The 18239-nt window shown below is 38.7% G+C and overlaps 2 protein-coding genes and 1 non-coding gene across 3 annotated transcripts; 1 reads left to right on the top strand and 2 right to left on the bottom strand.

Annotated features, from left to right (window-relative positions):
• The first annotated feature begins 2903 nt into the window (after window positions 1-2903).
• On the top strand, window positions 2904-3818 carry LOC143707162 (uncharacterized). Its single transcript, XM_077199913.1, is given in 2 exon segments — window positions 2904-2949; window positions 3065-3818. Coding segments are annotated over 2 exon segments (642 nt in total). The 3' UTR covers window positions 3661-3818.
• Window positions 3819-10378: 6560 nt separating this feature from the next.
• nabp1b (nucleic acid binding protein 1b) lies at window positions 10379-16950 on the bottom strand. The gene is made up of 6 exons (XM_077199994.1): window positions 16793-16950; window positions 13385-13523; window positions 13241-13312; window positions 13068-13155; window positions 12926-12989; window positions 10379-10792 (listed from the first exon to the last, which is right to left on the bottom strand). Exons 1-6 carry the CDS (start codon window positions 16884-16886, stop codon window positions 10602-10604), a joined length of 648 nt encoding a protein of 215 aa, XP_077056109.1. The 5' UTR covers window positions 16887-16950; the 3' UTR covers window positions 10379-10601.
• A 284-nt stretch (window positions 16951-17234) lies between these two features.
• Window positions 17235-17316, bottom strand: trnas-cga (transfer RNA serine (anticodon CGA)). The gene has a single exon. It is a non-coding gene; the product is annotated as a tRNA-Ser (tRNA).
• Window positions 17317-18239: the final 923 nt, after the last annotated feature.

Genomic DNA, 18239 nt, shown 5'->3' with positions numbered 1-18239 from the left:
CATAATTATGAATGGTTTCATGCTGAGTGTGTGCTAATAGTTTACAGAAATCTTCAAACCTGTTTGACCAATCATCTCTGCTGCCTCCTCTCACACTACCACCTGCAGGAAATCAGCTGAAGTAATGCAGAAAAGAGAAATTCGAGGAATTCGACAAGGCTATAATATTGCATAATGTTGATCCTGTAGTTACACAAACAAGCAAAAAGAAAATACTTTCCTGAATCAGAGACATGGAAATCAGGGATATATACAGTATCTGTTTGTTTCTGTTGCCAATTTGGTTCTGAGCACAAAATCTTCTTTAAGTACTGTAAGAAGCATTTTTCTTAATGAATGAACCGCATGTATAGTTATATATTGTTTGCCTTGTTTCCAATAAATACAGTGTTTAGAGTATTGCTGGGTCAAGCTCCTGTTTATATAAAAGAGTTGTTGCAACCTTATACCTCCAATAGGAATTTGAGATCCTTGTTAGCTGTCCCTCGCTGCAGATTAAAGATTAAAGGTGACTGTGCCTTTGAGGTTGTTGCTCTGTGTGTTATGTACATATATAAGAAAAAAAGATGTAAAAAAAAATCATATTGTAATTTAAATGTATTTATCTTTTGAAGAAGATGAAGAGGAAGGAGAGTTCAAAAAGCTTACTATAAACAAAATGGTTATTTAATGAAAACTAACAGGTAATCCACAACAACGAAGAGAAAGTAACTCTTATGTTCTAAAGAAAGTAGTTTAGAACTTAAGAATGCTTAATGAATTACAATTAGGAACATTCTTACAAACTACTTAAAGATTTTTGTGAATATGAACAGTTCACTGCCAATTGCTAAAAGTTATGTTGATGTCTCTGCTTATGTGAATGCTGAATAAAACCCTGTCTGTTTGCTGAAGGGCAGAAGGTTTATCTCTGTTTGGATAATTAATTTGTGATTGCAAATGATTCATTTGTGTCTCAGCTGTCTCCTGTTGACATTGGTCTTTCTGACCATTTGTCAATCTTTTTTAACGTGTGCAGTTCTAATGACAATTTAAATACCCTAAATCATGATACAACTGTTTCCTCTTCAAAACTATGTTTGCCTAGTTTCTCTGGCACATCTTTTACAATTTTTTTTCTCAAATTTACTAAAAGTTGCTTACTAGGGAGGTATCATGTATGAAAGCCACCACTTGCACGCTTGATCCCCTTCCAACAAGCTTATTTAAATCCTGTTTTAACTCTTTGTGTCCGGCTGTTCTCAGCATTATTAATGAGTCTCAAACTGCTGCATTAAAAACTGCTGCTGTAACACCGGTTCCAAAAAAGCATAATGATGATTTGGACAGTTTAAATAATTATCGCCCCCTTTCAAACCTCTCCTTTCTGTTAAAAACACTAGAATGAGTTGAGGCTTTGCAGCTACACAATCATCTTACTGTTAATGATCTTTTTGAGGCCCTTCAGTCTGGTTTTTGTAAACTCAACAGCACAAAGAACAGCGTTCCAATGATCTGTTAATAGCTTCAGATTCCGGTTCTCTCTCCATCCTTATACAACTTGATCTTAGTGCCGCTTTTGATGCTGTCAATCACAGCCTCTTATTCAACCGACTTGAAACTGCCTTTGGTGTTTCTGAGACTGTTTTAAGCTGGTTTAGTTGTCATGGACATCAGATTATCACTGTGTATTTAAGTTCCTCACCTTCAGTCTGTGTCACGTAGCCATGTTAACCGGAATTATCCCGATGTTTTATTTGCACAGAGGTAAAGGGAAGTAGGCCTTCACAGGGGAGAGACTAGTTGACACTTCAGGACTGCGTTGTTGTTGTGTCCAGGCGCAGGTCCTCCATCAGATCTGGATACGGCCTGGATCCGGCGGATTGCGGTAAACCTCAGGATAAACAGAGAGACTAATATTAGCGTAGATGCCATCCTTCTTATGATGTAACAAGTACATCAGGATTTATGGGAAGTGTTTCTGGTTCCGGCTGACCTAATAAGGACTCTAATGTGTTATGTGTATGCTAGGTCAAAGAGATGTGTTTTTAATCTAGATTTGAACTGACAGACTGTGTCTGCTTCCCGGACAATGTTAGGAAGACTGTTCCAAAGTTTTGGTGCTAAATAGGAAAAGGATCTACCGCCAGCAGTCGATTTGGATATTCTAGGTATTATCAACTGGCCGGAGTTTTGAGATCGCAATAGACGTGAAGGACTATAATGCGTTAAGAGCTCGCTCAAGTACTGGGGATAGAAATTAGTCCTATACACAAGAGTGTTTTAAGAACAGAAACCTGACAAATGTTTCAATTACAAAATACATCATCTGAACATTGTTTTGAGGTGTGGTAACCATAGTATAAGTGGAATAATTGACTCCGGGCCATTGGATTATTTAACAATAATGCACACCAGGTGTAACGACCACTGTGCTCGGAGTCGTGGCTGCATTACCACCTGTTGTGTGCATTACTTTTCTAATAATTCAACGGCCCGTCTTCAGTTATTTTTTACGTACAGTGCACCAAAAACACTTAGAAATTCTTACATAATGAACACATTGTTTGAGCCAAATGCAAAATATTGGCAGTGATTGGCAGGAAAGACATCTGAAGCATGTACAGTAGAGAGAAACTGTAAAATTGAAATGCACACTGTGGCAAGCAGGGCAGGGCCGAGAGGCGTGGGAACGGAGCAAGGGGGTGGTACAAGTTTTTATTTAACTCTTCAGACTCTTCTGGCCATTTCCCAGATCACAATATTGATCAAAAGTATGAATTTCAAACTTGATTGACCTGTTTTGATTCATACTTTAGATTCCATAATTGCAAAACAGAAAGCAAAAATATCAACTTCCACATTTCTGTCCATATAAATAGAGTTTTTGTAACTTATTTCATTGTGTGCAACCTGCCTGAACCATGATCGACAGAGAACTTGTTCTGGAGGCCCTCTCGGCTCTCACAGGTACTACTCTGAAGCCTCACATTGAATCAAAGTGATCACTGAATTTTGATCCTGAACTTGATATATACAATTTTATCACTGCTGCCATTGGGCAAGAGGGTCCTGAAATTGTTAGGTGCCAGAGGTGATGGGATGAGCACTCTATACACTGGTTTACGCAATGAAATGTTTGTGGACATGGATGAATTCTTCTAACCTCGCTTTGATTGTGATTTCAGACATTTAAGTGACAAGTCAGTATGCACGCGGGGTAATGAGCCATATAAACGTCCATGTGGATGGTACCGAATTGCTCTCAAAGTCCGGAACAAGTATCCTGATGGAAACGACTGGCTGGGCACGGATGGATGGAGGAGTCACTCAGTGTCTGGTGAATGGCCCGTCTCCTATCATGGAACCAGCGTTGATGGTGCTACATGTATCGTCAAAGACCATTACAAAGCAGGTCCTGGAGATCTCTATGGGAGAGGAATCTATTCAACATACGACATAGATCAGGCTTCTGGCTACAGCAAGGAATTTACATCCAAAAAGACCGGGAAGAAATACAGAGTCCTGATGCAAAACAGGATCAATCCAAAGATGAGGAAAGTGTGCCAAAGACAGGACTACTGGCTGATTGAGATTCCTGAAGGCACCTCTGCTGATAAAGAGAAGGAGATCGTGGAGAAGTCCATTCGTCCTTATGGGATTCTGCTGAAAGAGATGTGAGAGAAGAATCAGAACCAGCTGACTGACTTGGATCTTCATTATGATGTTTGTTATTATTGTAAATAAAGTACATAAATGGGAACAGATCAAATTGTTATCAAATGGTATACCTTTTTTAATTTGCTCTGCCTTAATTAAAATAGAATATGTATCCTGAATGGTAATAGAAAGGCTATGATATATTATAATATACAAACTTTTTTTAATCATACAGAACCAGAACATTTTAATTTACATTAGCACTTAATGTGATGTGTTAAGGAGAAATCTTACTGTAATCCTTGTTGATTTTACTCTTAATGAGAGACTGAATTTGCTTCTGCATTCTGTTTTCAAGTGTTCAACTGCATTGAAATTATGAGTAATTATGTAATTATCTTTAGTTTAATATTTAAAATATCGATAAAATCCAATTATATAATTATAAGTATAGTTAAGATGCATATGATTATTCATCACCAGTGATTATTGCAGGTAAACACAAATGTGACAAGATTTGCTTCATGCATACTTTGAATTTGCTTTTTCCACTTTATACTTTTGAACAATTTGTATAAATGAAATAAGTTTCCTAAATGTTAATAACATTTAATAAAGATGATCATTTTATTTTCATGACTGGCATTCAGCACAATGACATTTCAATGTTGAGAGATTGCTCTGCATGCTTATCACAATCACTGCTGATATTTTTACATATCACTGGTATAAATAATTGACCCCCCTTTGAAGGGAAGTTCTGGAATTTCCCACACACCATGTTTGCAGTTTTAGGGAAATATACAGTTAAGACCCAGGACTAGATATGATCAATGAAGACCTGAAGTCAGAGATGCTATAAATTAAAGAAAATTTGAATGAAGAAGAATAGTTTTAATTTAATCAGCAGAACTGCAGAAGTCAGCTTCACACTCAGCAAGGAGTTGGTAGCCCACTCTGCGTACTACGGCAATGATTTCCAGTAACAGAACACCATAGTATGGTGACAAGAAAATAAAAATCTAAAAATAACACTGAAATTAAAAATGCAAGTGAAAGTTGGGATGTTGCAAGAAACGTCGTAGTTGCAGCATTAGAAATAAAACATTTATCTTTTTTGATGATTTTACTATGAATAATTACTTGTAAAGTCTCCTATTTCTATTTACTATATATCGGCTGGATTACTATATAACTGAATAAAAAGTATTAGCAAAGGTTAGTTTACAGTAAATGTAAGGTAAATGTAGAAGTGTCTTTAGTTAAGGACATGTATCATGAACCATAATGTTACTGCTATTACTTTCACGTCACTCATAAATTCTCAGCTTTCAAATCTGTATTTATCCATTTCATTTAAAGATATGCTTATATACATCTTATATACTTACTAGATATTTAATTATATTACATAATTTTATATTATATAATCTATATTTATATAAGGTTTTGCAGATTTATTAACTATTCATTCATAAACAGTCCAGGACTTGAAATTTCATGCAATGCAATTTCAATGCAAAACAACAGTAGCTGACGTAAGCACTTGTAAGGGTGCATTTATTATTTTTTTAATTTATTTTTTATCAAGGCAATGAACCACTCATTTATTAGAGCCTCAATTCAATATCTAAATAAAGTCACAGCAGATCACTGTCAATATCTTACTATTCTAGTCTAGTGTAATATTTGAAATTGTATAAAAAATACCAGAAAAGTGAAGTAACCATCTTATTTTATGAGCAAACTCTCAGAAAAAAACAAGAAAACAGAAAGTTCCCAATCTTTTAAAGGTAGGTATAGGCAATTTGTTTTATAAACATCTTTTGTTACTGTTATGTTAACATTTTTACAATAACGAACTAGGCATTCGTGTGATGCTCAAGATAAACACTTTACTAAGGAACTGACCTAATAACCTTGTGTCCCTTCTTAAATGTCTATCCTACAACAACTACGTACTCTCATCTTTCGAATAAGACGTTAAATCGAGGTCCTGACTCTCTGTGGTCATTAATAATCCCATGGCACTTCTCATAAAGAGTAGGGGTGTAACCCTGGTGTCCTGGGCAAATTCCATCCATTGGCCCATGCCTATCACGTCCTCCTAATAATCCCCATCCATTGAATTCCCAGCCGTTGTACTGTGCCTGCCGTCGCATCATCCAAGTGGATAGTGAACACTGGTGGTGGTTGAGGAGAGAACCCCTGATATGATTGTAAAGCACTTTGGGTGTACAGTAATACATATGAAAGCGCAATATATAAGCGCTTTATTCATTCATTCATTCATTCATTCATTCATACAACAGTATCATTACACTAAAAAGTTCCCTTTACAGAACAGTTACTGGTTGAAACTCTCTTCACATCCTGATAGCAATCAATAACAGAAGTGGTCTAAATATTAAAACATACAAATACAAATATCTTCTGTGGAAGTCTCAGGACCAAAAAATGTTTGTCGAATCATTGCATTTGGTCCGAATAGAACGATTTTAATGTTCTACCTGCCTGTCAACATGCATTTCCATACCACCGCGCACCCTGCTCGCGCAGACATTACACGTCATCAGCTTATTCCGCAAGGCTATGCAGAGTTGTAGACAGACAGTCACCGAGCGCTACAAAGAAACAGCAGCTGCCTTTTACAGTTCCTCCTGAACCAAAACAACAAGCTTATGCTGCATTCACGCCATGTCGTAACCGTAACGTACTATACGTTGGTCTATCATCGCCGAAATTAATCTGCAGCAGTCAGGTAGTACAAGTCAGAGTAAGTTGTTTACTTTCATTATTATTTTAATGTTATGTGCTTTGAGACACAAGGATTGAGTCGTCATAAAGGAGGCGTGGCTTTGATGGTCTGAAGGGAGGGTGGGAGCAGGGGGGCTTGCTATTGCCAAAGTCAAATCATTTCACTCGGCGGCCATCTTTCGGAACCATCAACAGTCTTTGTGGAGATGACCTCAATGATCTAGCAGAGTTATTTAATTTCAAAAGAACAGAGAGATAGTTTGGAGCTAATCCATTCATGGCTTTAAAAACAAAAAGCAGAATTTTAAAATCAATTCTGTAACAAACTGGCAGCCAGTGCAATGAACGTAGTTTTGGGGATACATGATCAAACTTCCTTGTGCCAGTCAAAAGTCAAGCTGCTGCATTCTGAACCATCTGAAGACAACTAATATTGGATTGACTCATTCCAATAAAAAGAGAATGACAATAGTCAAGTCCAGATGAAATGAACGAATGGATCAAACTCTGCAAATGTTAAAAACTCTTAGCCTTAGATAATAATCTTAATTGAAAAAAACTAGATTTAACTACAGCATGTATCTGTTTATCAAACTTAAGAGTCGAATCAAAAATAACACCCAAGTTTTTCACAGAGTATTTTATATAGGGGACCAAATCTCCCAGGTCGCCATCAGGAGTAACAGAAACACATGTGGTACCAAAACCGATAACCTGTGTTTTGCTCTCGTTTAGATGCAAACAAATTAAGGAAAACCAAGACTTAATATCAGACAAGTATGCTGATAATCATCAGAATCATCCACATCAAGCAAATTTGAAAGGGAATCAAGACCATACATTTGAAAAGCTTCATTGAAAAGAACAGAAAAATCATCACTAGAAGGACTAAAGGTACGAATCTGCCGCTAAACCCTCAATGTTTTTGTAACTTCATTTGGGAAGGAGCAAGTGAATGTAACAGGCATATGGTCAGAAAACTCAAATCAAGGATTTCAAGTACACAGATCGAAATACCGTGCAACAACACAAGATAATGTGCGGCCCTGTTTATGAGTTGGACCATTTACCAATTGAGTAAAATCGAAAGAATCAATCAGATTAGTAAAATCCTTGGCCAAGGACTTTGACTCACCACAAATGTGGATATTAAAATCCCCCGCAATCAAAAGACGATCATACTGAAGAACATATGTCTCCTAAAAAGTTTGCAAACATTTTAAAAATCCTTATTTGGCTTTGGAGGGTGATAAACCACAGCGATGGCTAACTGATCCATATTTAGAAAAAACAGGAGAACTTCAAAACTAGAAAACATTTCGGTCTTTCTTTAAAGATCGGCAACTACTTTAAAAAAAAAGACACAAACCCACCGCACCGCCTCTGTCAGAAAGTCTGGGACAGTAAAAAAAAAAGAACAGTCTGAGAGCAAAAAATCTAGTTTATTTAAGTTGAAGAAATCTTGCAAAATAATGTCTTCTTATTTACAAGAGATCTTGCGTTTACCAGAGCCATTCTGACAAACTGGATAGCAGCCCGGCTGTGCTGCATGGCACAGCGGGCGAAGATTGCAGAGATTTACACCTCTGCGATGAAATCGGGGTATCCGATAGCAGGAAGAGATTAACATTGTATCCTGGGTCACAGGTAAAATCCATTGATAAGCCACCTCAAGTGATCGCCCCATGACAAAGCGACCGGAAGCTGATGCACTAAACTTAACTTCAGTTTAGCCGCAATGTCCCCTCACTTCCTCTTCTCCTGCGGCGTTTCTTTCCATGAAAATCCCACGACAACCGGCTTTCACAGGCCGGGACGGTTTTCAAAAATGGAGGGGAGTTGTTTGAGTGAAAGAATTTTAAATCAGCGTTCGATGAAACCTCAACAGAGTCTCATATATTCAAAATCAGTTGACGGTCATAAACAATCAAAGTAAAAACATTCTGAGTTAAAAACGAAATAAACAAACAAATAAACAGGCCAGGGAACAGACGGCCAGCCAAGCACACTGGCACCATCATCTATCTAACAGTATACCAGCAGTATACTGGTAAGCCATCCCCTTGAACGCGAATCTCAAGAAAGGTCTGTGAGGGAGGATTATTTGGATATGAAAGTAAGAGTAAGCATCTTTCAGATAAACTGAGAAGAACCAATTCATCGGGCGAACCTGCGTGAGGATTTGTTTCAGAGTTAACATCTTGAAAGGCTGTTTGATAAGGGCTTTGTTCAGATGTCTGAGATCTAGGATGGGCCTGAGGCCACCTTCTTTTTTGGGAACAAGGAAGTAGTGACTGTAAAATGCGCGGAGGACATGAGACACGTTGTTCTTCACCGAAGTTTGGATTATGCCTGTCCAAGCGGGATGGATTGCGAGCGAATTGGAGCGAGTAGCCTTGTTCTACTGTGTTCATATCCCATCGTGCCACACTAGAGATGGCTTTCCATGCCTCAGCCTGTTTGGCTATGGGTTTTATGGTTTCGAATGGTGGCCTGCTGCATTCGAGCAGGGGGCCGACCCTCATGTGGTGTGGAAGAGGAAAAGTGTTCTTTTGCAGAGTATTTTTGTTTTTTTATTGTGTTCGCTATAACAGCGGTCAATGAAGGGGGAGTGAACTTGAATGGGCCCACTGCTTGCAATCGCAACATGTGTTCCATTGGCCAGAACTGAACAGGCCGTATGGAGGAATACTTGGGGCTTTTTGAAGGACGGTCCGGCCTCGGCGAGACTTAGCCATTCCCTCTTCCTGCTTTGCAGATCATGACTGCTTCTTGATTCAGAGTCTAGCGTAATCCTAGGCCCCGGGGTCGCTGACGCTTAGGTGGGAAGCGTTTTGCCTGACTGGAGTGCTGCTGTTGCTCAGGCGCTAGGTGAGGTTGAGTAGCTGCAGGCGTATGCAGCTGAGTAGGCATGGGCTTTTAGCGACTCGAAGCTCCAGAACTGGAGCGTTTTGCCTGCGATGTTTTCTGTGCTGCTAAGAAGTGCTCAGCGAATCCGTCCACCGCGGGGAAGAAGAGACCTGTGGAGGAGATGGGAGAATCTAAGAAGGCGGTTCTGTCCGCGTCTTTGATCTCCGTTAAGTTAAGCCATAAGTGGCGCTCCAGCACCACTAAGCTGACCATGGCTCTGCCGATGACCTGGGCGGTGGCTTTCGTGGCGCGACGGAGTTCACGAAAAGCTTATGGGTCTGGTCCAGACTCGTCCATGGAGTGGAGGAGTTTGGCCTGGAAAACTTGGAGGACTGCCATCGAGTGGAGGACGGTGTTTGCCTGGCCAGATGACGCATAAGCCCTACCTGCGAGAGCTGAGGTCATCCTGCAGGGCTTGGATGGATGAATCACTTTTGATTTCCATCCGATGGCTTCTTCCAGGGGGGGCAGTTTCTCATAGCCCTTCTCCTTGGCGCTATCGATGTTCTAGTGCGCTGCTGAGGTGAAGAGCCCATCCAATCCTCCGCGTCAGAAGCTGCCAAAGACAACGAGAGAGAGCAGCTCGACTTAGTGAGAGCGGCGTCCGCGTGGGCCTTGCACAGGCAGGTGATGCACTCGCTGTGACCGTCCTTGTCTTGCAGAGGGGCTCGACATTTGCCACAATGTCGCTGCTCTTTTAGACAATGAAGAAAAAGAGAAAAGTATACGCCTGAGGATCCCTGGAGAGCGCGACAGTTCGCTGAGGATCGTCGACGAATTTCAGCACGCTGGATCAGTCAGTCCGTTGTCTCGCTTGCTGTTCCGCTGCTGGCTCCACTTGTCTCGGCAAAGACGGCTTCGTAGAAGGCAGTTTAGTGAAGGTCTGAAGATCTCTGCAATGATAAAGAGACATCCAGTCTTGCATCAAGTGTTTGTGCGTTTTGTGGGTGGAGCAATGAAGGGAAGGGTGTGTTTGTTTGGGTTGATTTCAAATATCAAGTGTTCAACAATGATTCTCAGAAATCGCTTACTGCTGATTTAATGGCCCGAACTTGCTATGAAAACACAAATATGACAAGCATGACATGATTTTAATTAACTTTATTTTGAACACAACTTTGTTCTGCAAAATAACCTCTCATAAATCCAAAAAAAGTTAATCTAATTCATTAACCAAATAACCCTTAACCAATCAATTGACTGAAAAACAATAGTTCAGCTATAAATAAAAAAAGCATTTAAAAATAAATACAAAATAGCATTGTCTCAGATACTGAAACATAATTTTCTTGTTCTCATCTCTTCAGCGCTCTGCGAGGATCCCGTCCATTAGTTCTGGTGGCAATTGGTTTTGGGCCCTGACCTCCACCTGGTACTGAAGAAGCAGTGCCACTCTTCCAATGGTTGCGGTTCAAATGACGCCCACCTTTACCAAAGGAGGTCTCTCGGGGGACAGGAGGAGGAGAAAACACAGCAGAGCCGTTGGCTGTGAGAGGCAGAGAGAATGGTACATATATTTCAGCTTATTTTGGTCAAGAATCATATATTTATACAGAGAGAGCCATCTGACTGTTAAATGAGCAACCACAGCTTGTTTTGTTTTTATCCATTTATTTGTTAAAGGAACACTCCACCGTTTTTTCATATTAAACTATGTTATTCCCTTAACTGAATGATCCTGGAGTCAGGGGCGTGGTAGCGTGGGGAAAAAGGGTACCCTGGGCCCGAGGCAGGGGGGGTATGCCTTAGAAGAGCCCTTAGAAGGGGGGTATGCCTTAGAAGAGGCATGGTTTGTACCCAGGGCCCAAAATTTGCTACTACACCCCTGCCTGGAGTGATGATATTACTGTGCCGAGTCGAAGTGCTCTGAAGTGCTATTCCACCATACATTATATTTATCCATTCTACCCGCTAAGAAAAGCGTCACGTTTTATTTTGTGTCACCATACTTGGTCGTATAACTACTTGTGTAACTATTTAAATAGGGAAAACGTGGAGGTGTTTGGTCGCTTTAACTTCATCTCTGTTTTGATCCTAATGAATGAACTGGGCTATCAAAGTATAGCCGCGCGCAAGAGTGACTGAGTGCACGCACTGAGACCAGAGAGGTATGTATCAACTCGTCTTAGTTAAGGGAATAACATAGTTTAATATGAAAAAACGGTGGAGTGTTCCTTTAAAGAAGGTACACCATGCAACTTTTTTTTTAAATTTAGAACATTTATATAATGAGTAAGTACATCATGAATCCTTCTTCCAAACCATGTTTTTGTCTTATCTTGAATCACTAAAGACGCTTTTCCACTGCATGGTAGGGTACGGTTCGGTACGGCACGCTTTGGCGCTTTTCCACTGCATGGTACGGTACGGTACGGCTTGCTTCGGCTCGCTTTAAATGGTACCACCTCTGTTGAGGTTCCAAGCGTACCGTACCGATACTAAAATATGACGTGAAAACACTGCAGATCACTGATTGGTCAGACAGACAGAATCGTCACTACCAGCGTCATTGTATTTGCGAGACATCAAACCTGCTAGATTTAAATAGCCAGTAACAGCCACCACTGTAGCACCTGTTTTAAAACTACTTGACTTGCTTGAAGAAAAAAAACTTCCAAAGAAGAAATGGCTGAATCGTGGTCAGTAGACGCGAAGTGCAGACGTTCCTCTTGTTGGTTGCCGAGGAGCAGATAAACTATAACGATCAATCATAATCCCACCCACTTTGAAGCGGTACTAACTGCAGTGGAAAAGCAACCGAGCTAAAGCGAACCGAGCCGTGCCGTGTCGAGCCGAGTCGTACCACGCAGTGGAAAAGCAAAGCGAGCCGAACTGTGCCGCGCCGAACTGTAACATGCAGTGGAAAAGCGCCATAAGGTACGCCTATACTAAGTGTTTATATTACATAGTTGCATGGTGTACCCTTAAGGGAACAAATTAAAATAAGAAATTAGATTCCAGCGTTTATCTTGATTTAAAGCAATTTTAGCTTAATGTGTCTTATTTTAAGTAATTTTAAAGACCGAAGAAAGTCATTTCGAAAGAAATTAGGCCAAAAAGAAGTTTTTTCCTAAAGTTTGACTTGAGAGTGACACTGACACTGTTTTTCAAGTAAGCTGCACGTTGTAAAGCAATCTATTAAATAAATTGCTATATAAATAAATATTATGTGATTTTACTGGAGTGACAAGCTGTAGAGCTGGAGCAAACATATCCACATCCACAGATGCTTTCTTGACTGCTATTTTCTCACCGCTGAATATTTTTTAAAGTGTTTATTTTGTTATTGAGAGCAGCACATATTTATATATTCATGTAAATGCCACTCCCAACAGCATGGGTGGCGTCGGGGTGTTAGCTAACAGTATATTGCTGCAAAGGTATTTCAAACTTTGAAAGAGCAAAGAATGAAAATTAACTTTGCGGCGAGTTTAGTTTTTTCCATCTTGCAGGCCTTTGGAAATATGCTGAGGCCCCCTTAGGGGTTCCAGGCCCCTTGGATAAAAAAAAACACTGAATTACTGGGACAGCAACATAGAAAATGGTGTTGAATTAAATATGATTATTTGTTATAAATACTGCCTTTGTCAAACAATTGTTCAAGTTTCTATGTGTCAACCTGTAGGTACAGCTGTTCCGGGATTCAGTGTACAAGGAGCGCTGCCATAAGCTTCTGTTTTAACCTGTTAAGAGAGACAACAGACACTCATTCTGCACTTATCTCACTGTGCATGCCCTCTGAGCAGTATTTTTGAACTCACGTGGGTGTTGTTTATTTGGTTGATTTTAGCCAGCACCTCTGGGTTGGGCTCACTGAAATTTGGCACCTCGGAGAATATCATACAGAACCTTTGATAGATGCAAGAAGGTACTGGTTATTTGCAATCATCATTGTTTCAGAGAACTTAAGTTCAATAAAAGTGTGAAGACCTACTCTCCGATCTTTTGGAGGTCCCCTGTTCTCCCAATATACAGTGTAAGACATCCTTTGAAGAGAGATGCATATCTGAAATCAAATGTTCTTTAACACGATGAAAATGAAAAAACCAAAACTTTCTAAGAGGCTTTATTATCTCACCCTCGATTGAGTCGGATGATGTCTCCGGTTTGTATCAAGCTGCCAACCTCGTCCCACACTGATATGGTGATACTTCCGGTCCTGTCAGCTACTTTACATGAACGCACTTCGTGTCCGTCCTTTGTCTTAGACACTCGACCTGGTATATTTTGTTAAAGATGCACAAACAAGGAACACACTTAAATGTAAGGCAATTGGCGAATGCAAATTAGCTTTCCAACTAATTTTCGTTAGTCGTTTTATTTCTTCAGTTTCTTAAAAAAAAAAAGTAATCTTTTCATCCCTATTGTGATGTAGGGTATATCTGAGTGAAACAGCTTCTCGAAGACCAAAAAAAAAAGCGGCAGGACTTGATTTTGTCAATTGAGAACTGATTGGATCGTTGTAATTGCAGTGATCTCGAGTGACAGGTTGTGCCGCCCTCGCGCCAGTAAAAACGTCATCAGAAAAGAGAAGAGATATATGTCACTACAAGAAGGAGGGGGAAGTTATTTTGATCAAAGATTACGAGGGCACATGAATTAAAAATATAATGTTCACAGATAAATAATTTGTAATTGTGCAATATTCCATAAAAAAAAATAAGAATGTCAATTTTGATTTCATGGTGACTTTAAACAACACTGAAATTCATTATTTTAAACAACTCTCGAACTGTGCCTGAAATAACTCACTCCTTCTTACATTTAGCTACTAATCCCTAAAGTGCATGGCAGCTGAGTGCACAATATCAGCAAGGAGTGACGTGACTGAGCCAATTCGGATGCTGATATATTCACTGTGAGATAACAAATCTCCTGGAACCGACGGACTGACGGCCGAGTTTTATAAAAACTTTGCTGAAGAATTAGCACTATTCCTGCAAGAGATGTTTTTGGAGAGTATTCAGTCAGAAACGTTGCCTTCTAGTTTAACACAAGGGCTTTTAACTCTGATACCAAAACCTAAAAAAGATACAACTTTGATAGATAATTGGCGACCTATTTGTCTACTTAATAACGATTATAAAATATTAGCTTGGGCTTTGGCCAAAAGACTAAAATGTGTTCTGAGTTCAGTTATTGATGAGACTCAATCTCATGGTGTTTCCATAAACCAGGATTTATGCCAAAAAGACATATAGCAAAGAATATCCGACTTGTTCTAGATTTATTAGACTATAGCGAATTAGTTGATGGCAGTTTTATTCTTTTTCTAGATTTTTACAAAGCTTTTGACTCTCTTGAACACGAGTTTATTTTTCTAGCTCTCCAAAAGCTTGGGTTTGGTGATCCATTCTGCAAGTTTATAAAAACTCTTTATAACAATGCCAACTGTTCCATCAACCTTAAATCGGGTACCTCGCCTAGATTTCAATTGTCAAGAGGAGTTCGTCAGGGTTTCCCTATATCCCCTTATTTATTTCTTGTGGCTGCACAACTTCTTTCCTCCTTTCTTCTGAGTAGCCATCTGCAAGGTATTACTATTTCCAACAAACATATACTTATTAGTCAGCTAGCTGATGACACTATCCTGTTTCTAAAGGATGAATTACAGATTCCGATTGCAATCCAACACATATATATATCCATATGTAAGGATTATAAAGTCAGATGCAGACTGAACTTTGACCCAGTTGTTGGGGAAGCTAAAAGGAAATTAAATTCATGGTTTCAGAGAGATTTATCTCTGAGAGGATGAACTCTTATTGCTGAAGCTGAGGGTATCTCAAGAATGACTTACCCTGCTCTCTCCTTATATGTGGATAAAGCTGCGTGTGCAGATATTGATAGAATGTTATTTGATTTCCTGTGGAAGCATTAGAGGCATTACGTTAAAAAGTCTGTGATTATTAATAATTATGTGTGATCGTCTAAACTTTCTAGATTTTACTTCTTTAAGTAATACTTTCAAGATAAATTGGTTAAAACAGTACTTAAACCCTGATTCTTTCTGGAATTTTCTCTAAGGTGGGAGGTCTCCCTTTTCTATTGTTATGTAACTACAACATCTCCAAATTACACCTTAAATTGTCAAATTTTCATAAACAAGCGCTTTTGGCCTGGCACCCAATTTATAAACACAATTTTAGTCCTCACCGGTACTTTATTTGGAATAACTGTGATATTACTTAAGTCGTTGTTTTTCCCAAACTGGGTTAAAAATAATTTTATTTTGGCTTCTCAATTAATCAATTCTGATGGATACCTGTATTCATATTCAGAGTTTTGAACAAGTACAATATACCTGTCGATCCTCGAGAATTTGCTATTGTAATGGATGCCATCCCTTATGGAGCAATAACTCTTCTTAGAGTCTCAGCTAGATCCCAGATTTCTATGTCAGTAGCTCATCCCTTTGATACAATGATTGGAAATATTTGTTTTTTATCTAACTCTTCTAGTCGGAAGAGAAGAATTAGACAGCTATTTCAAAATGAGATTGTCTCTCTTCCATACATTGTGTCGTAATGGAACGGCCAGTTTGCCAATATTCCATGGAAGAAAGTGTGGACTTTGTCTTCTAAATATTTAATAACCAATAAGGTTAAGGATGTGTCTTACAAATTACTTCATCTTTTTTATTCTGTGAAGCTTTACTTGAAAAAGATGTTTCCTGATATTGACACTTTATGTTCTTTTTGTGATACTGAACACAAATCTATTTCCCATCTCTTCTGGGAATGCACATATACAAGTCTGTTCTGGAAGGATTACTGTATCTTTGTTCGCACATTTTCATCACGGAGTTTTTCTTTGTCATACAAAGATGTTGTATTTGGTCAGCATAACTTTAAAAAAGATGTAAAGGACCAATATTTTTTGATAAACCTATTTATTTTTCTTGCGAATTTTTTTTTACACAAATGTAAATTTCAGGGTGCTATGCCCTACTTTTTTATTTTTTGTAAGGAACTTAAATCCTACCTGGACACTCTCAGTACATCCAGCAACTCCAAAGCTCTTAAAACTCACTGTCACTTGCATGATACTCTTCTGAATTTATAACATGTAATTGTACTCTCAATTATATTTACCCCATGGCATTGATTTTGTATGTTCTAAGAAATGCAATAAAAAAAAAATTCACTGTGAGTTTCTGAGTCAAGAACATCACGAGTCGATTCACGGCCGATTCGTGAACGATTTATTCAGAACGCCATCTCAAACGACTCACAGAAAAGATCCAACTCAAAAGATTCGTTCACGGATTCACTACTGAAAACAATGTTGACTAATATCCTTTTTTATGGAATTCAGCACGGACTTCAAAAATTGTAAGACATTATACTAGTACTATTTGAAGTTATAGGCTACATCAAACTGTTTGTGAGCACAGAAACATTTTAAAAATGAAGACAGCAACACAATCAAAAAGGCCGCGTTTCGTCGTTGAAAAGCAAACATTTCCCACTTACATATGACTTACCAGTTTCCAGGACGATGAAAACCAAATTAATATTTTTTAATCCAGGTTTAAGGTCTTTAATCAGACACACACTTTCGTTCAACGGGTTTGCCATAATAAAACGGAAGCTAAAGGAAGTCCAATTCAGTCAAACTGCTAGCCACCTGGCCACCTTGGATCACCTAAGATGACTGATTGTGCCAGGTATTTATATAAGCTACCTGAATGATATCAGATTTTAACGAATGTTGCACATGAAACTCCCCCCTTTAAAACTGCATAAGAACAATTCAGCCTTATTAACATATTAAACTAAGGAAGAAAAGGAAAAACAAAAGTGCTAAATTGTTTGCGTTAATTTTCCTGTAAGAACGCAAATGATTAAACATGTTCACAAATCAGTTTATTCGTGCGTTTTGTGTGGTTTGAAACGCTTATAGTGGAACGAATCAAAACTAAATATCGTCACGAACAGGATTCGAACCTGTGCGGGGAAACCCCATTGGATTTCGAGTCCAACGCCTTAACCTCTCGGCCACCGTGACTACGTATTAAACTCGTGTGAAAAATACTCTATATACTAATTGATTTAGTGTGATTTTTATTTTAGTGTGAGTAAATTCAAATATAAAAAATGTAAACGGTGATTTTTTTTAATCGTATAATAATATAATGACATAAAAGTATTAATTTGGCTTGTTTCGTTTTCTGCTGTTTTAATTGAGTCATCATAACGCCAGATGGCGCTAGTGCCTAAGGAGTTTTTCAAGTTTCATTGTCATAGAGGGCGCGTTTTCAACTTGACCACTCATCACGTTGAAACAAAAAGAATACAAAATTGTACATAAACCAGGCCTTGACGTACATACATGTTCATGAATGTTCAGGAACAGATACTTCAAATGCCATAGTACAGCTCTGACAAGAAATATATAAATCAACAATTCACTGTTACCATGGCACTTCAGGTTAGAATTATTTGTTATTACTAATATCTTTGTATCTTTGTAACCTCACATATACTGCCACTTATACTTAAAAGAAGGCAAATGCGTAAGAGTCTATCATTAGATTATTATTGATTATTATGTTTCTAGCATGTTATATGTTTGGTAACAGTTCTTCTAACCCTAATTAAGGGAGTGTGTAGCTTTTCATTTCTTAAACAACCTTGTAGCAAGACACATCATGGCCATATTCCATGATGACAATGTCAAGATTCATGAGGCTCAAATTGTGAAATAATGGTTTGGAGGAGCATGAAGAATAATTTTTCACAAATGAATTGTCACCTCTGAGTCCAGACCTTAAATTTATTGAAAGTCTTTGGAATGTGCTGGAGGGGACTTTACAGTGTGCTGGACTCCTGCATTGTTAATACAAGATCTTGACCAAAAATTTATGCACCTCTTGATTGAAATATTTTTACATCAAGAGGAATATGGCCATGATGTGTCTTCCTACATGG

This window comes from Siphateles boraxobius, unplaced genomic scaffold, assembly GCF_051911475.1.
Source record: "Siphateles boraxobius isolate OS27281-9 unplaced genomic scaffold, OSU_SipBor_1 41, whole genome shotgun sequence".
NCBI lineage: Eukaryota > Metazoa > Chordata > Actinopteri > Cypriniformes > Leuciscidae > Siphateles > Siphateles boraxobius.
This window is presented reverse-complemented; position numbering and strand designations above follow the sequence as displayed.

Excerpts from the sequence above, each read along its gene's own strand:
- nabp1b (XM_077199994.1), bottom strand. The coding sequence starts at position 16,886 with ATGGCAAACCCGTTGAACGAAAGTGTGTGTCTGATTAAAGACCTTAAA. Across the intron at positions 13,156-13,240 it reads GACCTCCAAAAGATCGGAGA|GTTCTGTATGATATTCTCCG; the intron begins GTAGGTCTTCAC and ends CATCTATCAAAG. Across the intron at positions 12,990-13,067 it reads ACCAAATAAACAACACCCAC|GTTAAAACAGAAGCTTATGG; the intron begins GTGAGTTCAAAA and ends CTCTCTTAACAG.